Source organism: Columba livia, chromosome 1 (assembly GCF_036013475.1).
Source record: "Columba livia isolate bColLiv1 breed racing homer chromosome 1, bColLiv1.pat.W.v2, whole genome shotgun sequence".
NCBI classification, from domain to species: domain Eukaryota; kingdom Metazoa; phylum Chordata; class Aves; order Columbiformes; family Columbidae; genus Columba; species Columba livia.
In genome coordinates, this window is record NC_088602.1 from 110,007,291 (window position 1) to 110,031,967 (window position 24,677).

The window sequence follows — 24,677 nt, forward strand, 5'->3', positions numbered from 1 at the left end:
CTGTTGAAAAGTAGATGTTCTTTCACTCCTCAGAAATGAAATGCAACGGTGATGATAAAATTAGTGCAAACTAGTATGTGTCAGACATGTGGTAAAGTTAGACGCCTCATGCTAGATGTTTATAGGGTGATGCAGTTGTGTGTTGATAAGGCAGTAAGTCATTCCTGCAACCCTGATGTTTTCAGTCTGCAGAAGATTCTCTTACTATTGTATTACCCATTGTGCAACACCCCAAGGATACAAGATTCTGTATTATAGACAATATTTGTTATGATAAAATTTAGCAATGGTTGAGCCTCTGTTATCTCAAAATCATGGCCCATCACTCTGAGCAATATTTTCTGCATTTCTTCAGTAGTCCCTCTGCATGAATGCCTCTCTGTGTTTTCTGTCATTTTCTACTTTGGTTGTAGATGCCACATTAGGGATTGTCATCTTATTTTGTGTTTTTACTTGACACCATACTCCTAGGAGCCACAGTAATGCTAAATATTCTACTAGTAATTATGAAAATCCCCAAAAGGAGGTCCTCTTACTGCAGAGACTCCACATAAGCTTGTTATCTTTGCCAGGAAAATAGTCAAACAGAAGGCCTTCAGACATCATGTAGATCTTTGTGTTGGCTTCACAGTGGCAGAAGCCACCTTGCTTTCCTGCCAGGAGGGAACAGGACTCTTCCACAGCAGCTCCCTTGCAGTTCTCTGGCCACACCAGTTCACAGTCTATGTGCTGTGAGCCACAACACAGCTGGGCAGCTACGTCATGGCTTTGAGGCAGGGAACGAAGTGCTTTCCTTCTCTGGCCTTCCGTCAGTCCCAGGTCCTTCAGGTCTCGGTGGAGCCACACATCCTGGTTGTTTATATTTGTGTAACTGAGAAAAATTGACTGCTGTCCCCTGTACATTACCTGTGCTTTGGATAAGGAGAGGAGATTTCATCTCATTTGACTTCTCTCAGTTGAGTTGGATTTGGGTCATTTAACTACAGCTGAGCTAGTGACCTGCCAACTCCTCCTTTAGCGTCAATAAAAGAGGCAGTTTGGAGGCACAGTTTATCCAAAAGTCTTTAGAATGAGATGAATGTGCACCCAATGGACCTATTTTTCTCCATTAACTATAACAGGCATCTCAAATAACTAGTTCCTATTCAGTCAGGTGAATGATTTCCATAGGATCAGATTTTTTAATTTTTATTTTTAGTCATTGTTGTGTGTCAGGGAGCTGTAGGCACCACGTCTCTGCAAGTTGAGCCCATAACAATGACCAGCTGATACACTGTCATAAAAACACCTTGGCAAATGCACTACAGAAGAAAGGAGGTTATTTTCCAGTGTAGCATACATAGCAGCAAAGTTCCTTGGTAATTCCTGCGGTGATGAATCATATACTGAATATTTAAACGGGTTTGGGTCTAGTTCTGAGAATAGCCTTCAGGCAGCACCAGAAAGGGGGAGAAATTCAATTCTGGTTGCATTCATTCTTTGTCTTCAGCACGACTCCCCTTGAACTGAATTGAGGTGCTACTGCTGCATTAAGCACACCACCTTCACATACAGGTCCAAAATGTCCTCACATACTGCCAGTACTTCTTGTCGATGTCCAAGAGCCCTCCTGTTGTGATGAAAACTCCTCCCTGGACTGCTTAATTTTGAAAGGTTTATTTTGAACTTAGCTTAAACCTGTTCGGCCATGTTTGTGAAACAATGGCATTCAAAGAATCATCACTTTGTGTTATGCAGCTACAATCTGCTTTCCCTGGCAACATAAAGCTGTCACCTTCTTTTTGTTGCTTAACTTCGGAAAGGGTGGATAATAAAAAAAAAAAGTGTAAGGTTATTGAGAGGTTCCTTAATCATTTGTCCTGGCTCCAGATGCAGTGATAATGTTGAAGATTTCCATTGGTATTTATGCAGTGTTTGCCACAATAGTATCTGTGACCCTAACTCAGAAAAACATTCCTTTTCAGAAGAGCCCTTACATGTGTTTAGCTTTAAGCAGAGGCTAGTGTTCCATTGTGGATAGTGACTGTTAGGCTGCGGCTTAAGGGAAGTAATAATCTATGTAATCTTTCAGGATGTCTGTCCTGGGTCTGTGGGTGTGCCTGAGTACAGAGAAAAATGCAAGCAAGAATTTTCTCAGATTGAGCAAAATATGGATTTTGATCAACCATTATTTTTGCCTTCATATGCACACAAAATATTATTCACTGTGCATATGCTTTATTAAATAAAAATAATGATATTTACTGATGGCTTTGAAAATAATTAATTTTGAGTCCTAGGCATGTCTTTGTGCTATAGATCCTCAAATAAATTTAGAACTTCAGTGGGCCTTTCTTTTACTACTGAATTCCACACATATTTCCTCCATTGTTCAAAGCACCTTCAGGAGATCCTGAATGGGCCAAACACAGTATTAATGCCAAGGCCATTCATGACAGGCTGGAAAGAATGAAACACTCAAAAGAAAAGGGTTCTGCAAACTTGGTTTCTGCTGACTCACTGAAGCATCAATTTGAAAAGGGTAGGGTCCTTTTCTTTAGGCAAGAAAACCTGAAGATTGTCAAGCAGGGAAAAAAGGTGCAAACTTCTGATAGGAGACTGCCAATACTAATTTCTCAAGAAGGGGCTCTGTTTGAACAGTGCAGACCATGTGTGGGATTGTGCATCTGTATGACATGATGAATAAGTCAAATATTTGACTAACATAAATCAACAGGGTAATGAACTCAGTGTCTGATTAAGGCAGATTCCAAGATGGGGAAGGCCACTGAACGTACCACCACTTTTTCTCTTGTTCCTTTCCAATGCTAACTACTTTTAGGGTTTTTCTGGCATCTGAGATTGCTAGGAAGAAGACAGATAGCCCATTACGGTTTCTTTTGGAGGAACAGAAGTTGTAATTATCCAAAAATCACAATACTAACCCACGTTATCATTTCCTGATGTCAATGATGTTGCTCATAGCCCAAATACAAGAAAACAGTTGAAGAAGAATTTTGGAACATTTGAAAGGTCAGTGTTATGAAAAACATAGAACTTCATTTAGATGTGAATCTGTTTTTTATCTCTGGGTATGGGATCAATTCTGACACTTAGAAAAATTACATTAAGAGTAGTAGTAAGCTAAAGAGATAAGAATGAATTACTTAGACATTTGTTACTGAACGTAATTTTTTCTTGTAGGAAATAGCTTAATGTAGCTGGTTGACTACAGGGTGCACATTTATGGGTACTGAAGGTTTAGGACATATGGAGCTTTCCAGTGATATAGCTCCACAGCTAATTTGTTCATTTTTGGAGCATATAAAGGACATTGCCTTGGCCATTTGCCAATGGCTCCTTCTCTACTTTCTTTCTCTCTCAAGCCTTCTTTGCCTCAGTCTTTAACAGTAAGGCCAGTTGTTCTTTGAGTACCTAGCCCCCTGAGCCAGAAGACAGGGATGGGGAGCAGAATGAAGCCCAAATAATCCAAGGGGAAATGGTCAGTGACCTGCTACACCACTTGGACACCCACAAGTCTATAGGGCCAAATGGGATATACCCAAGGGTGCTGACAGAGCTGCTGGAGGTAATCGCTAAGCCACTTTCCATTATCTGTCAGCAACCTTAGCTAGCTGGGGAGATCCCAGTCAACTGGAAGTTGGCAAACGTGACACCCATCTACAAGAAGGGCCAGAAGGAGGATCCAGGGAACTACAGGACTGTCAGTCTAACCTTGGTGCCAGGCAAGGTCAAGGAGCAGATGACCTTGAGTAACATCACACGGCACATACAAGACAACCATGTGATCAGGCTCAGTCAACATGGGTTTATGAAAAGCAGGTCCTGTTTGACCAGCTTGATCTCCTATGACAAGGTGACCTACTCAGTAGATTAGGGAACGGCTGTGGATGTTGTGTACTTAGACTTCAGTAAAGCCTTTGACATCATATCCCGCAGCATTCTCCTGGAGAAGTTGGCAGCTCACGATCTGGATGGGTGTACCTGTGATGGATAAAAAACTGGCTGGAGGGCCGGGCCCAAAGAGTTGTGGTGAATGGAGCCAAATCCAGTTGGCAGCTGGTCACGAGTGGTGTTCCCCAGGGCTCAGTATTGGGGCCAGTTCTGTTTAATCTCTTTCTCAACCATCTGGATGAAGGGATTGAGTGTACCCTTAGTAAATTTGCAGATGACACCAAGTTAGGTGGGAGTGTTGATCTGCTGAAGGATAGGAAGGCCATACAGAGGGATCTGCACTGGCTAGATCAATGGTCTGAGGCCAATTATATGAGGTTTAACAAGGCCAAGTGTCGGGTCCTGCACTTGGGTCACAACAACCCCAGGCAGCGCTACAGACTCAGGGAAGAATGGCTGGAAAGCTGCCTGGCAGAGAGGGATCTGGGGGTGTTGATTGACAGCCGGCTGAATATGATCCAGCAGTGTGCCCAGATGGCCAAAAAGGCCAACAGCATCCTGGCTTGTATCAGGAATACTGTGGCCAGCAGAACTAGAGAAGTGATTGAGCCACTGTACTTGACACTGGGGAGGCCCCACCTTGAATCCAATGTTCAGTTTTGGGCCCCTCACTACAGGAAAGTCATTGAGGTACTGGAGAGAGTTCAGAGAAGTGCAACGAAGCTGGTGAGGGGTCTGGAGCACAAGTCTGATGAGGAACAGCTGAGGGAACTGGGGCTGTTCAGCCTGGAGAAAAGGAGGCTGAGGGGAGACCTGATCGAACTCTGCAGCTACGTGAGAGGAGGTTGTAGCATGGAGGGTGTTGGTCTCTTCTCCCAGGCAGCAAGTGATAGGACAAGAGGAAATGGCCTCAGGTTGTGCCAGGGGAGATTTAGATTGGATATTAGAAAAAAAATCGTCACAGAAAGGGTTGTCAGGCATTGGAACAGGCTGCCCAGGGAAGTGGTGGAGTCACCATACCTGGAGGAGTGTAACAGGCCTTTAGACAAGGTTCTTAGGGACATGGTTTAGTGCTAGAGTTAGGTTAGGTTATGGTTGGACCCAATGATCCTGAGAGTCTCTGGCAACCAGAATGATCCTATGATTCTGTGATTCCATATTTTAAGCTTTTTTTAGGCCAGAGATCATAATTTTGCCACCTGTGGTAATTGTGCCAAGTGCAGTGAAGTCCTGCTCCACATCTAGGTTTCAAACATCACAACCAAAAACTACTACAGTGGTGATGGGTCACATGAGCTGACTACTAAAATCTGGGTCAATCTAAGGGAAGTGGAGTAAGAGCATGCCAGGGAGAAACAAGAAAAACTCAGCCTGAGGTAGGTCTCATTAGACTCCCATCTGGCTCATCTATTAAGGCAGAATATGGGGAAAGGACTGAAATGAAAAACACATAAACAGTAGGATCCAAGCTGTACAAGATGATGAGCAGGGTGGAGAATCGGAGGGGAACCTGGAAGGAAGGACTGTGGTTATCAGAAGAAGCCTAAAAAAGGGGGATAGATATTTCTGAAAAGCAGGAAATAGCATGTGACAGCAGTTAGGAGAAGCAGATGGATGGCAGCTCTGTTCCTCTTGCTTCATGTGGGGAGATGGGTCTCCCAAAAGCTTCAGTGGAGATTTGACCTCTCTGTATGCTTCCTCCTGCTCTGTGGCTGAGTGGGGAGCTCCCCTCCTGTTCAAAAGCTAATTTTAACTGCTGTCCACTCGATATCACTGTGAGAGGGGATAAAGTCCTTGATCGTCACATGAGGGGTAGGTTTGGGACTCTGTCGAACCTAAAACCTTCCTCCAATTTCACATTTTGAAACATTTATTTATTTTTCTGTGCAAAGCTGCACTCTTCTGAGTAAGGTTTTTCAGTCAGACAGAATACGTCTATATCTAAACAGGGCTTGAATTTAAACTGCAGTATGTGAAAGAAGTCTCCACATCTGCATGGTGTGAGCAGCCCTGCAGCACATCATCTGTGGTATCATCTGAAACCATAAGAGGCTCTATGTTTTCATCTGATGCTGTCCTTTTCAAAACAGGCTGACCAGAAATCAATGCTTCAGAAAGACATCATGACCACACGCTATTCAGTGCTGCTGTGCCACAGCAAGAGAGTGCCCGACCGAAGCAGTTCAGCCTGTGGTGTCCAAGGCCACAGTGCTGTACCCCCCTTGACGGGGCTGGTGCACCTTCCACCCTCTTTTCAGTTCTTAAGCTTTTAGTTTTGGGTGCTTTTAAGTTGTAGACAGCTACCTCTATGCGGTCGAAGTGTATAAAAATGAGGGATGTCCTTCAAGACGCTGAACAGTCTGTCTGTGCTCTAGCAAGTGTTTAAAAGAACATTTTAGGTGAGAATACTGTAGTAGTCTCAAAGGAGTCAAACCAAACATGTAAGGCAGTATTCACTGTTCCTGTTTCAGTGCTTAGGCAGATTAGAACAAAATTAAGTGCTTCTCTTCAGATGTTTTATACCCCAGAAAGCTGTGGTGAGATTTATTTGACCAAGGATCCATCACATTGATACCTCTAGTGATCTGGTGAGTCTGAGCTTGCTTTGAAGCCAGAATAAAGACTTTCAATGTGATTTCAAATGAATCATGCTCTAAAAGTGTCTGTATTTCTCTGTCTTGGCTATAGAACGAGCTGAAAGTGACTATCATCTCACAGACAAAATAGATGTCCACATTGTAAAAACCTACAGTTATCTGGGTTTCAGCCCTCCCTTAAAAGCTAGCAGTGCCTTCAGCTCAGCATCTTGCCTAGTGTTAGCAGTGCTCAGAGGGAGAGACCGCACTTCATCTCAGCACTGTCGTTGTTATAGAAAAGGGCATCAGAAAATTCTTTACTAGATAGGGATTCCTGGGAAGAAGTTATAAAATCAGCTGTAAATCTCCACAGGAAGATGTCAAATATAAGAAGAAAGACAGTCATTCTGACATTGTGCAGGTAGGCAACCGGTCATCCCATTAGACTGCAGAGCTTGGATAGGTGTTAGGAAACATGGAGAGAGTAGAAGCAACAGGTTCAGTCCAGGTGTTAATAGCCCAGGCAACACTGAGCAGGGCTGGAGTTGACAGAGAAGCGATAACTCTTTTCCAAGGGCTCTATGGATATATTTATGACGACTACATAGGGAATTCTGTAATGAGCACTGCCACTTCCATTTCCTTTGACTGTGCTCCCCCAGTCTCCAATACATGAAAAATAGTAAAATAAGAGAAGGAACAAGCTGCATACACAGGCGGGCTTTGTAAACACCACTATCATGCGGCAATAGCAGAGGTACATTTTTTGAAGTAACACATTTCAAATCCTCTTGGACATGCATTTTGGGGGTATAAAAATTACTCCTACCACTTGTTCGTCTTCCTATGCAATACTAATCGTGAAGGCATGAAGTCAGTTCATTTCAGTGTTTTCAGTCCACACTAAGAAACTTGTATAGCTTTAAAAATGCAAGAAACCTTAAAGCAGTACAAATTCTTGTTTTAGATAAACCCATAAAGAGGCATGTAGCATATACACTTTTTCTGTTCTCTTTGATCTTAGATTTAAAAATTATTTTACTCATATAATAATTAATAAGAACTCTTGATATTAAAATAAAAGAGATGGAAAAGCTAATCACGAACTACTGATGATTACAAGAAGTGCAGGGATATGTCTTCTAATTTACAGAATACCGACATGTAATTTTATGGGTTTGCTGTAATTTCATTCTAGTTTACAAGTGTCGGATGATGATTGAGCTAGAAAACCTTTTTAAGGCAAAGAGAGAGAACAAAGTCCTGTTAATGGTTAATAGAGTTTGGGTTTAATATCTTTTGTCCCATTACTGTGCCAGCACTGGGCCTATACTCACATGTTTTGCAGGGTCAAGGAGAGAGTTTGTGAGTGAGAGTGAACACAAGCTGCGGTTCTTAGAACAAATGAGTCTTGATGCATTGACCTCAAGCTGAATTTCAGCTTTCCTAGATCAGCAAAATTCTGAGTAGCTGGTTTGTAAAACTGTCTTGAAATTCAGTTTCTGATGCTAAGTAGTCACGTTCTTTCTGAGCTATTTGTCCATAAGCACTGAGATGGGCTTTCCATTTTTCAACTCATATGAAATGTATGAGAAATTATTCACCTATGAAAAACAACCATCTCCATAATGAAACATGGCAGCTTGCTATAGCACGATATAATGTTCTGTATGGGTATAAAAGAAGAGCAAATAGTTTATTCTGAGTTAACCAAATAGGGAACTTTAGGTCAGTGGAAGGTAATTACCCAAAAATGAACTTGGCTTGTGTGTACAGGCTAACATCTGTATCATTGCAAAATAAATGCCACAAATGTTTCAATAACAAATAACAGATGCACTCAGTTCCTGGGTTTCGGATCTCATCTAGAAATGTTCCTCTTATAGGTGACCCATTCCCACACCCTTTCCCTGGTCCTATACAGAGCACTCACTTCAGGTTGCAGGGTACTACACACCTCATGGCCAGCTTCATATTGTTCAACTTTGCCGTTAAGGACTGGCGTTTTATTTATGGGAGCTTGGACTGCAACCCTTTATTTGCAAGTCAAAAAGTACAGTCAACTGCATGACCAGAGAGTCCAGCTAAGAGCACCAGCCCTGTGCAACACAGCCACTCACAATGATAACCTTTTACTTGGGTTGGAACAACAGTTTTCAGCAGAGCCGATGAGTTAGTAGAAATAGATACTCGGTGCCTTGATAAAGGTGCAAACACAGAGTCAGAAAGCATTGGCCAAAGAAACCAGTATTGTTATGGGGTGCTGTGCAATATAAAGTTTCTGTTAAATAGGTATTCTTTTAAGTGACTAATGACTTTGAACTGATGGGGCAACCCTTTGTAGGGAGAGTTCTCCTGTGGAAGTGGAGAATGGTCACGTACATCATACAGGTGAAACATGCCATGACTGCACTAATACTGCTGCACAGCCACAGCACTGAGGCTGGACTGAAGCTACTTTGTCTGACTTGAGCATGACTCACATGGTAGTCAGGATCGGAAATGGCAGACACACCCTGCACTTTGCAGCACATTGAATGTTGTGTTTGCCTGCCGTGGTACTTACGGCATTTTCCAGCTATACTACCTGCTCCTGCAGTGATGTCTTACAGCTGGAACCAGAGTTTTGGCACTTGAACCTGGCAGCTGAACTCATTCAGCTTGTCTGTAGAAACATAGAATGTCCTGAGTTGGAAGGAACCCACAAGGATCATCGAGTCCAACTCCTGTCCCTGCACAGGACAGCTCCACAGTTCACACCATGTGTCTGAGGGTGTTGTCCAGTCTCTTCTTGAACACTTCTAGAAAATAGGGGTGACCCAGGACTCACGGTGGCATAGCTGGCCAGCTCAGGCACAGCAGCAATGTAAACGGTGTCTGCCAGGTTCCCTGAGGAGCTGGGATGCAGGGAGTACAGCCTCCATTCATCAAATAGCTCTAATGGCTGTGATGGAAAGGGCACAAATCCTGCTGATCGGTCTGGCACTGGCCACTGTCAAAACCTGGGACATTCCTGTGTGCTCCTGTTTTCCCAGCTACTCTCAGCTGTCCTTGGTAATGTGCTGCCTTTTTGTACAAATGTTCCTTGTACTGCACTGGGGATAGGCTGTAAAGGTACTGGCTTTCTGACTTCCCCCTTCCCTTCCAGAGGACATCTCTGTCAGCACTAGAGCGCTCAGAACAGCAGATCAGGAGAGCATCCAGCCTGGAAGAGCTGCTTCGCATCACTCACTCTGAGGACTGGAAGCTGTGGAAATGCAGGCTAAAACTCAAAAGTCTGGCCAATTTAGACTCCCGCTCTGCATCACATCGCTCTACCAGATTTGCTGCTGCCTTCTATGATATCGATACACTGAAAGGTAGGTGCAGGTTTGCAGCTGAGTCTGATCTCAGCTTCAGGACCACTTATTCTTATGCAGCAAAGAGTTAGGTTCCAGGGGTTTCCTAGAATACACCTGTACTGGAAACAACAGGGCATTCATGGAAAATTATATGAAAAAACGCCAGGCAACAGCCAGAGAATGTTTCCCTGTTTTGTGGCCAAATCAGGCTTATTGTTCTCTGTATCGTCTCCAAAGGGATGATGTATTATATAAGGATTCATCAGTCCACAGAAAAGAGAGGAAGTAAATGTGCAAAGAACAGGTTGGAATGACTGGCCGAGGGACCAGTCAGCAGCATTGTGCTAAATATCAGAATTTGTTTGCAGGCAGAAACAAACGAGCTTTCCTGCAGGCATAGAAATCTAGAAATCCCCTTTTTTATTAGGTGTGCTATGACATAAGGCATTGTATCAACAGCAGTATCTGTGTGGGAATTGCAGACGAAGGAGGCATTGCCCTAATCCCAGTCTATCTGAGAAAGTCTCTTTGGAGAGAAGCAGTAGATATTGAATGAACCAGCCTGTTGGAGCGAAATAAGGACTCAGCAAAACAAGTCGATTCAATGTGAATCACGCTAAAGCCATTTATTACAGGAACAAGTCTCCTTATATACGCAACTATATTCTAATCATGCGTCCATGCTCCAAGCATGGATTTGCTAAATGAGTATCATGGGCTGTCCATGCGCTGGAGTCTCACTGATGATACGTCCGATGATTCACGCCACGCCAGGACCCCGGTGATTGTGGAACGCCCCTCTTTCTCACAGCAGATTCTGATCTCAGCTTCTCGAAGAGTCCTTGAGATTCCTTTGAGCCTGACTAATTCAGCAACATATCTTTATCTATCACAACCCCTCCACACCAACCAACACCTGAATGTGAGGAATCAAAATCTATTCCCTCACCTGGAACAAAAATGAATATTATTCCTTGTAAGTGAGAGACTTGAGAGGCATTATATGTTCACTGAGGTAAAATAAAAGATGGTTACTATACTTTTGTCCAGCAAATGGATATCCCACAGCAAAACTACACTGTAGCCTAACAAAGGACAGATCAAGTTGTTATTTTTTTTGTTCAGTCTGTACCCTGAAGCAATATGATCATATCACTTTCCTTTTGGGAAATCAGATATTACCGATCCTGTTTCAATATCACTTTTACAATAACCACAGCCACATTTGCGTACCATTATTCAGCTAAATTATGGCTGAGCAAAGGCCTTAATTTGGTTCTTTGAGCCACAGCACAGAAATGCAGACATGAGTACCAGTCTGAAAAGGGTTTTCATATGACAGGCATGGTTCTAAACTTCTCATAGAAATTTTGTATAGAAGTAAAGAATCCAATATACACTGGAAGAACAATTAAGAGGGCTTAAATTAATGACAGATGTTTTGACAGATGTTTTACAAGTCTAAGAGTCCACAGAACTGTTATTAGAAGTAATACCCAGTGTCAAATTCTGTAATTCTCTTTTCACTATTGTTGATTTACTGAGAAACAGCATTTATGACAAATTAAAATATTCCTTTTGTCAATACAGAGCAACAACAGAGGATGTTATCAGGTGTTACTGAGTCAGAGCATATTGCAATGGGCTTTTTTCAATGGCAGGACAATATAACTCTTCAGGTAATAAAGTCAGATGACTGTAGTCATACAGACAGTTTTCTCCTAATTTCTTGGAACAGGGTTGTTTCCTACTTTTCCTTTAAAAGTCTAACTCTAGACACAGAGATGTCAGCTTTCTCATTGAAAGCCAAGCCACTGAAATTTAAGTTAAAAAAAGCCTGTTGGGTCATCTTCTCCATTCTTCCATCCAAAGTGGAATTATCCCGGGACAGAAACCACTTTTGTTCTAATATATTAATATGTTTAAGGTACTAAAGCTCCTTTTAAAAAAAACAAGCCTATAAACACGTATTTCTTTCCCACACCCTTTCCAGTCATTAAGGATTGATCTTTATGCCAAGGGCATCTGTTTTGTTTTAATAAAGTCTTTTAACAAGAAGACTGGGTCAAGGCTCCTCATTGTTTCACTGTTAGACCATCTTGCACAGCACCTCAAACTCCAGTAGGGCTTTGTTCCTCCTTTCTAGAGCTTTAATGATGAATCCACTGAAAGCTCGTGTCACCTTGTCTAACCACAGCCTCCCCCGAGCAGCTCAGCTCACCTAGGACAGCAGCGCTTTCAAGCTGCAGTCTGTATCGGAGCCAAATTTCTCAGCAGATGCCGTGTGCTTGCTCATGGAAAAGATCAGGGTGACCACGGTGCTTCAGAACCAAAAGTGGCATCCACTTCTTTGACCACCCCTTCCTATAACAGACCTTCTGCTAAAGAAGTGGTTAATAAAGGGAGGATGTGTGCAGTTGGAGAGGTCATCACCACTTACGCTCATTGAAGTGACATCTCAAGTGATTGCATGCACATAACTTAACGAGTTTGGCAAACATTTTATTTTCTATTTTAAGGACAAGGATTGGATTGCTGTTGTGGTTAGACTAACACTACTCTAGAAAATTCTGTTGATTTTAGTAATTCTTCTCTTAATTTATGCTGTAACATCAGAAACCAGACCCTAAGCTTTTATTTCTTGTACTTTTTGTGAGACTGGAAAGTGGAGTGAATCAACCTTGGCAAAGGACTTTGCAGGTAAAAACAAACTGATCTATATACATGCAGCTGAAGAAAAAGTTATAAATAATAAGAGGAAAGTCAGGTAGGAAAGATAAATAAATATTCATCCAAAGAAAAGTTATAGTATTTAGATTAACAGCCTTTAGAATTTTTTTTCAGAACTTCCCTGTAAATGTATGCATGCTTGCACAATAGTGGGGAAGTGGACTGCATTGAAAGAGAGAGGAATTTTCTTAATAATACGCAAGTTGCTTTTAATCTTTCACAAGGTTGCTGGAAGGGGACAGACAGGAAAAATGTTTTCCATAATTGTAAGGACAACTTAAAGCATAAGCATTGATGATTCTCCTGTAATTCCACAATTTGAATCTCATAAGTAAAAGCCAAAGAAAGCAGAGCCACTTAATAAGACTTGAGATAATATATTGTAAATGTCACTGCTTTCTCTCTCTGCTTAGTCAGTTAATGCATAAATCCTTCTTGCAGTTAAAATTTGACAGATCATTCTAAAATAAATACTAGCTGACAACAATTCAGTATTTGAAGGATGTTGCAGTGTTTTGAATAGATAAATCATGCCTGAATTCATGTTCCTGTTATTCAAACTCGAGCCCCCTGAGGGTACTGAGGTGTGAGAATGTTTGTCTTGGATTTCATCAGACATTTTGGAAACGGTGCTCACTGGCTCACATCCAGTAGGAGTATTAATACACTCTGACCAGAATCTGTTAATCATTAATGTGGTTTTGCAGTCAGGCCCAGGCTCTACTGAGTCCGCAGAGCGGTACATGCAAAGAGAGGATAAAATGACAATAAGGACGTCCACCCTGGAGAAAGGGAGACCAAGGTGTGGACCAGCTTTGTCAGACAGAGGCCGTGGAGCTGACTAGGGGAAATGGATGCAGTTCTAGTTAACCCACTGGAATTAGTGAAGATTTTGGTCATCCGCATTGAAAGCTGAAGGCGGATAAATGCAACGACCTCTCTGCCAGGGCAGCTGGTGTAAGTTACTGGGATAATTTTGCACTCAGTCTCTCTCTGGGCCTTAGATTGATCCAAGTAAGTGTAAATCGATCCAAGTAAGTGCAAATGGCCTGCCAGCACTTCATTTTCATTTATATAATTCTTCTGCCTCACTAATCAGAGGTTTAACTATGCCATGATTGCTCATAAAAATGGTGTTTTCTCCAGTCATAGATGAGGAATGGCAAAAGACTCAATGTGTGCCAAGGGAAACCTGTGTGGAAGTTGCCAAAGAGCTGGGTACAACAACCAACAAATTCTTCAAGCCTCCCTGCGTGAATGTGTTCAGATGCGGAGGCTGCTGCAATGAGGAGAGTCTGAGCTGCATGAATACAAGTACAACTTACGTGTCGAAAACGGTAAATGAGTCTATTCATCTGCTTTCTTTTCACTCTGGCTCTCCAAGAAAGGAGGGGAAAGAGGATGTTTGGTTTCTGAGATCCTGTTATGAAAGATCTGTCTGCACTATCAAAACAAACAGAAGAATTAACTTTTATCCACGTGGAGTAAATGCAGGCATGCACAATAAGACTTTACATTCACTTTGCATTATTAAAAGTGGTTATATACGCATAGAGATGGAAAACTAAATGCTTTCAATATGAATGCCTTAGGATCTGACTGTCAAAAATCATGAGTCACATTGGAAAAGAAAAGCTCGAATTAGAAGCCAATACTGCTTAGGTGCAACAAGCAGCAAACATCCAAGTTTTAATTACCAGGGCCAAAAAGTGAGCATAGAGTAGCCATAGAGCTTCTTTCTGTAGACCCCCTCTAGTGCCTATGTACAGAGACACCTTGTTCCAGTGGGTGACTGTGAGCAGAGCTCCAAGTTTAGTACTTTCAAGCAGCTCTACGTATTAAACCATGCGTGTTCATACCTACAAAAGGAGTACAGGAGACTGATCCTCCTAGATTAATCTTAAACTTGTGCGACCCTGCTTATAGTTGATAAAAACCTTTGACTTGGAGTAATATACTAAATTCTAGTTATTAAAAAGTTTTTTTTTTTTCTAAATCAGAACAAAGAACAAGGGTAGTTGATTTAGAAAAAAAAAAAATGGAAGTCCTCATGGGGAGCAAGTCCAATTTACTTCTGTATTTGTTTCAGGTTTGTTGGAACGTAATCCTACTGTGTCTGGTTGTACTGAAATACAGTTGGAGTAAAAGAAATCAGGGACCGCCTTTCTTGCATCAATGTTCATTAATTGCTTTCATTCCACACCAGAAGGAGAAAGCTGTTATGAGCTGTTGGCCACACACAAAAGACATCCGATCAGCTTAGGGAGCTAGGTCAGGATAAAAAGTATTTTTTTATTTATGTGGTTTTGGAGCAGCAGTTCATAAGTTTGTTGAAAAACTGCAGTTCTGCAGACTGTAACATTCTTTTAGCATCTTTCAAAATAACTATTCCCTCAAAAGCCCCCAGCTAGGCTCCACTCCCGGATAAGCCACCGTCAGGGCAGATTTACTCCTCTGAAATGAGCGGAATTACTCCTGTACTTGTGAGAGCATTTTTTTTCTTAGTATAAAATACCCACAGAAGGATATTTGTGCCACCTAAAGTTAGACACTGTGACACCCAAATTTAAATATCTAACCAGTCAAGCTTACGAATATTTCTTGACCCCTGAATGTGGATGCAGCATTAAGCTGAGACACAATGGCGTGCAAAGATGTGCCCTGTGCTTTGGTTTCCATGGGAAGGAAGCTGGTTTTTGGGGGCAGAGCTGGTGTGGATGACTTTAGCAGCTCCTATACGTAGCTGGCCAAGGAGCTGTGGCTTCCACAATGCTGCTCAGAGATCACCCAAAACAATTGGGATGTGCTGAAGTTCAGCTGAGCTGCTTGGTTCCTCAGGCTCCTGCTAGTCAACTGAGAGATGTTTCCAGGATGATCCCCTGCAAGAAGCCAGCTGAAGCAGAATGAGTTCTCCTCTATTTACTCATGTTTCTTCCCTCTCTGAGGAGGCCGTGGGGGTTAAGTGAGGCCCCTAAAGATGCATGGTCTAATTACACCCTAGGACAGTTAATAGCTGTCTCCATATGCAGTTGAGATTGAGCAGATGATATAACTGAGAACAAAGTTCTTAACACCTGTATCTTTTTCATTTGGCCCAAGCATCCAGAAGAAGCTTTTGAGTGCTTTTGCAAATAATTTTGAATGGTCTTGAGTGTTTAATAGCTGGTGATAGAGCACTGGGACCACCGTTTTGGCAAGTTCCTACCTTGGTGGGCATCGCTTATTCTTCTCTTCAAAACTCTCAGTGCTTACCTGCTCATTTATACCTGTAGTTACTATCTCTAGAAAAGAGCAAGAGTGGGGCAAATGGTGGGAAAGGATAAGAGGTTTTGATTTAAAACTCCAAATAGTAACTACATCATGCAAACTGAAAAATAAATGTTATTTCATCCCCCTAGCTCTTTGAGATCTCGGTTCCTTTGACAAGTGTTCCTGAGCCCGTGCCAATCAAAATTGCCAATCACACAGGCTGTAAGTGTCAATCAAATACCCAGCGCCATCAGTATGCCATCATACGAAGATCTGTCCAGTACCCAGAAGAAGATGGGTAAGTTCCCTCTTTTACAAACTGCTACATATGTCGTGAAGTTTGAAGTAGGAAAACTATTTTGTTCTGATTTGGTCATTACAAGGGTCCCTTTACTTTCTGTTATCCCAACACTTTTTCCAAATAGCTTGATTATCACTCAGGGTTAGAAAGCTTCAACAAAACCTGGTGAATTGTAAGTGTGTGGACACTAGAATCCAATGCACAGCTGGCTAGTTCAGCAGGATCTGGAGTCATTAAGACATTTAGGTGCCTGAGAGTGAACTTAAAATGCACATATTAGCACTGTGCTCCACTGGTACTACTTGGGTAGGAGTATATACACTTTTTCAACCTGAGATGAGCAACTCTGCTTGCAATTATTTAGCCAGGGCACACAGAGTGCTGTGGTCAAGCTGAAGCCCTCTGCCATACCTCATGGCACATTAGGTCAGAAAAAGTGTGAACCATGGCTTTCTACTTTCTGTTCCAGACCTGGTTTGCATCTGCCAGGCCCATTGGCTAGGAAAAGTTATCTCACATCAAACTTCAAAAAACAGTCTAAAATACCTGTAGTCCTGTTGAGAACAGGCTACATTATTTTAACAAGCACTGTAGGAGCAGAGACAGTTTGAGTGACTCACTGGAAGTCAGCTCTGCCTCTGTCTAGACCTGCATGTAGGCTTGCCCCGAGAGCTGCCCTTCAGTGAGACATCTGGACCCAGGGAGAGGCGGCACTTCAGCAAAGCCACCCCAGCCCTCACTCAGCCTGCTGGCTGCTCTAAATCATCCTTCCTACAGAAATACAGAAGAACCTCAGCCTTCTTCCAGCTTGTGAGGTCCTCTCCCAGAGCCAAGTGCCTAAAAGTCAAACTGGCCCCTCTGGCCCCGAAAATACTCCACTATACATCCTTGAGCATGGACAACTTTAAACCAGAGCTGCACTTTCTGGCAGCATAGCAAAACTGAATACAGTTACATGGTATGAAGACAGAGACTACCCTGGGTGGGGTAGAGCTGTTTTATTGAAAGTGGAAATGTGAAATTGTAGCTGCTTCCTAAGGATGTGGTCTGAAATATGTGCTCTACCTGCTCCTTCTAGTTGCCAGGAGCCAGACAGCTCAGCCCTATCAGCAAAACCATCCAGTCTCCAGGTGTTCTGTTTGCAGCAATAATGCACATAGGTGCTGTACCTTCGCATGGCAGACCCAGCATAACAGTAGGCTCATTTTGCCAAATAGCTACACTGAGGCTCCTAATTTTTTAAAATTCCTATACATACTTATTTATTTATTTATTTTTTCTCTTCTAGATGCCCCTTTACCAACAAACTTTGCCATAATGGTTGGATCTGGGATAGTGACAAATGTGAATGTGTACAGCACCCCAACAGACAAGAAGGTAGAGATGAAATTACAAATGGACACTTTTGCTTTACTATCTCCAGGCTGCTTGTGTTTCATTTTGATTTTGTCTCATTTTTTTATTGTGAGAGTTATAGTTTTGATTCCACATCCCTAGACTGACTTGGCTTAGGGTATACAAGCTCACCTGAAAAGAAACACTCATATGTGCTTATCCCCATCCCATGTTTATGTTTGGACATTTTACTTCCTCTATATTAGCAACCTGAATAGAAAATAGTTAAGAAGAGTTAATGAAGTAGGTACCCTGGACAATTTTTTTATTTTACATGGGCCTTACATTGTATGATGGACACTAGGGAAAACTTTTTAACTGTAGAAAAAAAATATGCCCTGGTATGTATTGCATAGGGAAGGTGCTGAATGTTTATTGTTGGAAATTCTTAAGAACAGACTTAACTGGGAATAAGGTAGCCAATACTAGTCCTGCCTATTAGTTGTAATCAGTGCAAAACATTATATGACTTTTCAAAGTATTTGACTACTTTTTATGATACTATTAAGGTATTAGCTTGGTGCAAAAGTAATTGCAGTTTTGGACTGTGAATATCGAATCTTTATAACTAGACTTAAAGACATCGTTATTAATCATAATAGGAATCACTACAGTTAACAGAATATGGCCAACAAGAAATAAGTTTGTTTAATCCCATAGTATACAAATCCATGCTTCAGGATTTGACGAGCTCTTGGAAAGCATTTTCTGTATGCTGCTGGTTGTGGAAGCGTTTTCCCTGCAAAAAGTTGTCCAGATACTTGAAGAAGTGGTACTGAGTTGGTGAGAGGTCAGGTGAATACGATGGGTGAAGCAAAACTTCATAGCCCAATTTATTCAACTTTTGAAGTGTTTGTTGTGCGATGTGCAATTAGGCATTGTCATGGAGAAGAATTGGGCCCTTTCTGTTGCCCTATGCCAGCTGTAGACATTGCAGTTTTCAGTCCATTTCATCAGTTTGCTGAGCATACTTCTCAGATGGAATGGTTTCACTGGGATTCAGAAAGCTGTAGTGGATCAGACCAGCAGCAGACCACCAAACAGTGACCGTGACTTTTTTTGGTGCAAGTTCAGCTTTGGGAAGTGCTTTGGAGGTTCTTTTTGGTCCAACCACTGAGCTGGTCATTGTCAGTTGTCATATAAAATCCACTTTTCATTGCACATCATAATCTGATCGAGAAATGGTTTGTTTTTGTTGTGTAAAATAAGAGAAGACAACACTTCAAAACAACGATTTTTTTTATTTTCGTTCAGCTCATGAGGTATCCACTTGTCGAGCTTTTTCAACTTTCCAATTTGCTTCAAATGCCAAATGACCATAGAATGGTTGTAAGAGGATCAGCTTTGACAATTGCTCTCAATTGGTCTTTGTCAACTTCCAATGGCTGGACACTACGCTCCTCATCTTCAAGGCTCTCGTCTCCTTTCAGAAACTTCTGGAACCACCACTGTACTGCATGATCGTTAGCAGTTCCTGGGCCAAGTGTATTGTTGATGTTGCGAGTTGTCTCTGCTGCTTTACAACCCATTTTGAACTCGAATATGAAAATTGCTCTAATCTACTTTTTGTCTAACATCATTTCCATAGTCTGAAATAAATATAAAATAAACAGAAAGTAATAAGTCAGTAGCAAAAAAATATGATGTGAGAAAAGAGCATTGAAATGATGTATTACATAACCACATTTATTTAAGAATGTATCCACTATCAAACAGCAAATTTCAGCAATGCAAAAACTGCAGTCACTTTTGCATCAACCTAATATTTAGGAAGCTTTCAAACTGATATGCCATAGGTACTCAGGAGTATGCACATATACCCCTTAAGGTCCATGGAAGGAAGTGGAAGAGGGTAAAATTTACAGAAGTATACACCACTTCTCCCTCTGCTTTTCTTGGAAAACCTCAATCTGTCAAAGAATTTTGCAGGCAATATTCTGTGATGTAATTGTGTAAGTTTAAAGATACTAGCAGTAAACATTGAGTCCTGTATCAGGTTTTTTAAAAATTGTTTTCCTCAGGAAATTGTGCTGGTCGAAGTAAAATTATCATAGCGCTAGAGCAGATGGGCACACAAGCAAGCCTTCACAATATCACAGTATGTTTGGGATTGGAAGGGACCTCAAAAGATCATCTAGTCCAATCCCCCTGCTGGAGCAGGAACGCCTAGGTGAGGTTGCACAGGAACATGTCCAGGCGGGTTTTGAATGTCTCCAGAGAAGGAGACTCCACAACCTCCCTGGGCAGCCTGTTCCAGTGCTCTGTCACCCTCACTGAGAAGTTTCTTCTCAAATTTAAGTGGAACCTCTTGTGTTCCAGCTTGATCCCATTACCCCTTGTCCTATCATTGTTTGCCACCGAGAAGAGTCTGGCTCCATCCTCATGGCACTCACCCTTTATATATTTATAAACATTAATAAGGTCCCCCCTTAGTCTCCTCTTCTCCAAACTAAAGACACCCAGCTCCCTCAGCCTTTCTTCATAAGGGAGGTGCTCCACTCCCTTAATCATCTTTGTTGCCCTACACTGGATCCTCTCCAGCAGTTCCCTGTCCTTCTTGAACTGAGGGGCCCAGAACTGGACACGATATTCCAGATGGCGGAGTAGAGGGGAAGGAGAACCTCTCTCGATCTATTAACCACCCCCCTTCTAATACACCCCAGGATGCCATTGGCCTTCCTGGCCACAAGGGCACAGTGCTGGCTCATGGTCATCCTGTTGTCCACCAGGACTCCCAGGTCCCTTTCCCCTACACTGCTCTCTGATATGTAATTTCCCAACCTATACTGGAACCTGGGGTTGTTCCTGCCCAGATGCAGGACTCTACACTTTCCCTTGTTAAATTTCATCAGGTTATTCCCCGCCCAACTCTCCAGCCTGTCCAGGTCTCACTGGATGGCAGCACAGCCTTCTGGCGTGTCAGCCACTCCTCCCAGCTTAGTGTCATCAGCAAACTTGCTGATAGTACACTCTATTTCCTCATCTAAATCGTTAATGAATATATTGAATAATATTGGCCCCAGCACTGACCCCTGAGGCACTCCACTAGATACTGGCCTCCAACTAGACTCCACACCATTGACTACCACTCTCTGGCTTCTCTCCTTAAGCCAGTTTGCAACCCACCTCACTACTCTATTGTCTAGACCACACCTCCTCAACTTAGCCTTGCCTTTGTGGTTTAACCTACATGCAACAAGCAAAAGAATAAACCATCCAAGGCAACAGCAAAAGCAAGCTGGCAAAAAATTCCTAGACTAGCAAGCTAAAATAAAACTAAATAAACTCATAAACTGGTCTGTTGATTACAATCTCCTAATGTTAACAAGCAAGAGATCAATGGCATAGTGGTTTCTGTAGGACCTGCTCTCACTTTGGATCAGACCACCTGACCATCAGGTTACGTAGTTAAGCCCAAGTTAGTCTTTTCACTCAAGAAAGGATTAGTACTCTATATTTCAGAGTAAGTCCAAAGGACTTTTCAAACTTTTGTAAGGTCACCTTTGAGCATTAAAATTTGCAGCTTGTTGAATTATAGCTTTTGTTGACATGGACTCAAGATTTCCACAGATAAAATATCATTCTCTGAAGTACTTTGTGTTTGGCAGCGGCTGGGACAAAATAACTTAAAATCTGTCTTGGAGGTTGAAACTAAGTGAGACTGAAACACTCTCCACCACTTCACACACGCCAAGATTTATCACCCCAAGGAAAGGGTCTGTCTTGCAAGAATTTGGGACAGATTCCTTCCTCCTTTCCAACAGGACTTGGGTTTTATTCTGCCTGGATATTGGTTTTCCAGCATTAAGGAAATAATAATGAAGGTTTCTTTCAAGTAATGTGCAAGCTTTTTCTGGCCACTGAGATCAGAGCTGAGGCTGCTGAGGTCACAGATGCAGGTTACATTCCACATTCCATAGGTTAAATCCAAGAGCTAATTCTGAAAGTACAGGAAATTACCTTCCCAGTGACACATTATATGCCATGACCTTTAACCAGGGATGTGCTGCTAGCATTTTAATAAAGCTTTCACAAAATGTGTTCCCTTTTTGCTAGGATTAGCTTCATATTGTACTCCAGATGTGTATTTTGAAGGAAGACAGATGAGGTATTAGTGCATTCCCTTGGCTGGGGTTTTGTTTCTGAAGCAAAGTATTTTCTTCTATCTTTAACTGACAAGCATGCCCATGCTCCTTATTGAAGTGATAGACCAGCACACACCTTACTAGACATAGCATTACTTTTGCAAAATTTCTGCAGTATAGGGGCAGTGAAGTACATCAAGGGGCGAGTGTAACAGTTTGCACAGATGTGCATTTTTGTCATGGATACAGACTTAAATCATTTTTGAGATTTTCTTTTAAAAACCTGTTGTCCAGTGAAGATCTTAAGTGAAGGTCTTAACACACAGTCCTAAAATAAAGGGGTTTTTTAGGCAGGGTTCATCCCACAAGAAATAGTAGTATCAGAGGAAGTAAAATAATCAGCGCAATCCTCTCAAGTCCTTTTCTGTGCTGTAAGTTACAAAAGAAATTCTGAATACCAGAATCTTTAAGGAAGTACCTGTGTGAGTCCTAGTGACTGCAAAGAAAGAGTCAATCTCTTCGAAAGCAAGATTTAGACATTTAAATCTTACCGCTAAAAGCTGTATGTGCTATTGCAGGACTCCCTCCTCTTGCTGAGCTGGCTATGTGTGGACAACATATGGAATTTGATGAAGAAAATTGTGAATGCATCTGTAGACAGAAGTGTCCCACAGATTTCTTTCAAAGTAAAGAGAACTGCAGCTGCTATTTGTGTAGGGAGAGCCAGGAGAGCTGTGCTCTAAAACACAAGATATTTCACGCTGAAACTTGCAGGTGAGTGTTCCTTGTCATTCAGTGTCTATGCTGCAAGATCTCAGTTACCTCGTGTAGATGCTGGAGGTGCAAGTGGTGAGTTAGCTAGGAGCCCCACACAGGATAAGATACCTTGCTGCAGTTAGGGAGATAATAATAATAGAGATGGTATTTACAATGCCTGCCTCAGGAGTCTAAGGTTTATTAAATTAACATGTTTTAAAGAAATCTGGGTGAAGGTGCTACTCAACTACCAATATTTATCACCTTCCCCCCCCCTAATCTTAAGGTAATAATTGTTAAAACTGTGCTATGACTGAAATTACTGTGTGACACAGGAGATTTACGGTGAGATACTGAGTCTTGCATTTGTAGGTAGGTAGAATCCATCCTGTGTTCTCTGTCACAGCCGACTGAAGACTCATGGATGCCTGGGGACAAAAGCTCCTTAAGTTGGCACCCACATCATACTGCTCATTCCTTATTCAGTTTGTCCTCAGAGCAAGTGATTTTGTAGAGCTAATGCAATTCTTTACTCATACAAAGCCACTTAGCTCTGATTCCACTGAGAAGGCGGAAAATTGTTCTGCGGTTGTTATACTCCATGCATTTCCCTAATCCTTTTGTGTATTTAGTTTTGAGGTTTCTCTTGCAAAATCTTGATAGAAAATGCCCTTTTAAAATAGTATTTTTTCATGCATTAGTTTATTTTCAAAATTTCCTTCTCAGAAAGCCTTGGCCCCATGTAGATAGTCAGGAGACGCAGGAGCTCTGTCTGGAAGCTTATGTGAAGACAGTCAGCATCCAGTCTCCCTGGGTACCTTAGCTGAGCTGCAGTTCACTGAATGGTGCCCCACAGGGTCCATTCTCATAGACTTCATAGCTTCATTCATGGAGAAGAAGCTGTGGAAGAAGTAACCTTTGCATCTTTAGGTTCAGCTTTGAAAATACAGACAAGCAAGTTGACAATAAGTATAAAATAGAATCAGCAGTGCTGAAAGTTAGCATGAGAGACTTGATCATTGATGTGTTTCACATAGGTGAGAGAGATCAAGGCAATTATTTGTTTATGTGAGTTTGGCTTCCAGAAGTTACTATAGTCTGGGCACAGGACTTTTAAACCAGATTTTTATGCCCTGTATTCCTGGAGAACCGGAGCTGAAGTGTCAGGTGAGTAAGATACTTTGCAGAATTTGAGAGCAGCACCATCTATCTAGTGCTGACACTTTGGGCTTCACTGCTCACAAGAAATGAAAACATTACTTAGGTCATGACTATGGACAAATGGACAGCAGCAAGAGATGTTGCTGCAGGCAAGAAGTGTCAGGCAGCAGTTGTGTCTCCCTGTGTTGTAGGGTGTCGACACTTTCCCAAGGGCTCTCTAGAGAGCACTGCAGTGTTCAGTGTTGAAAAAGTTGAGGACTGCGACAGCAAGGAATGGTCATATTACAAATCTTCTCTCTTTTTCCTTTTTCTCCTTCATCAAACAGCTGTGAGGACAAATGTCCATCCCAACCCAGAACATGCCCGACTGCAAAACCAGTGTGTCCTAGGCATTGTCGTTGTCCGAAGGAGAAGAGAGGTTCTCATGGGTCTCAAAGCAAAGAAACTCCTTGACTGAGCTTTCCCTATTCTCCGAAAATCCACTGCTTTGCAAAGTAGCTGTCACTGACTTTAAAAAAATAGTAAACATGAACACCTTTCACATTAATAGTAGAAGAATGAATCCAGTCTGCATTTATTTATTAGAGTAATCACTAACTGCAGGTGATTCCTCTGGGACATTGTTAATTATTCTCTAAGAGGTAACAACGACCAATGAATTTCTGGCTGTGTTGGAGGCAGAAGTGCCAGTCCAATGTTATATTATGGAAGATGAAGCTGGATTATTGGTAATAGAGTCACAGTCAACAGCGAGTCTTTCTGAAATTGAGACTAGATAATCTTAGACTCTGAATCCTTAGCTAATGCAGCTCCTGGGAGAAACTTTCTTCAGAAATTCAGTGTACAGGATTTATCTTCCAATAGGTTCAACACTGAGTTACTTGATCTACTGTCCAGCTTTGATTATCATTTTGACTTAATTGTACAACTACTGTCAGATGTGCCATATTTAAGTGTATATAAGAAAATAAATACATCAGTTATTCAAGTGGTTTTGGTTTTTCTCTGTTATTTTAAAACTCTGCCCAACAAAAAGAAAATATGCAAAAGCCCAAGCCATCTCAAGTACAGCTTTCTTAAGTTTGTCCCACTGGGACTGACTTCTGTCCAAACCCAGGTCGAAACAAGGTCACTTGATCCAATAGTTTCAGTAAAGAAGAATAGTTTTTCCCACATCTGCCCGACAACT

The 24,677-nt window shown here is 41.9% G+C and overlaps 1 protein-coding gene across 2 annotated transcripts in view; it reads left to right on the plus strand.

The window, feature by feature from the left end:
• Positions 1-24,476, plus strand: part of VEGFD (vascular endothelial growth factor D) — a 34,835-nt gene extending 10,359 nt beyond the window's left edge. Inside the window, exons 2-7 of one of the 2 annotated variants that reach the window (XM_005510771.4) lie at positions 9,619-9,829; positions 13,688-13,878; positions 15,940-16,088; positions 17,380-17,468; positions 22,150-22,345; positions 23,815-24,476. In XM_005510771.4, the coding sequence (XP_005510828.1) occupies positions 9,619-9,829; positions 13,688-13,878; positions 15,940-16,088; positions 17,380-17,468; positions 22,150-22,345; positions 23,815-23,941 (963 nt within the window). In that variant the 3' untranslated portion in view covers positions 23,942-24,476. Of the gene's footprint in view, positions 1-9,618; positions 9,830-13,687; positions 13,879-15,939; positions 16,089-17,379; positions 17,469-18,740; positions 19,097-22,149; positions 22,346-23,814 lie in introns of those variants that run through there. The other variant, XM_065072672.1, reaches the window with a different exon arrangement.
• Positions 24,477-24,677: the final 201 nt, after the last annotated feature.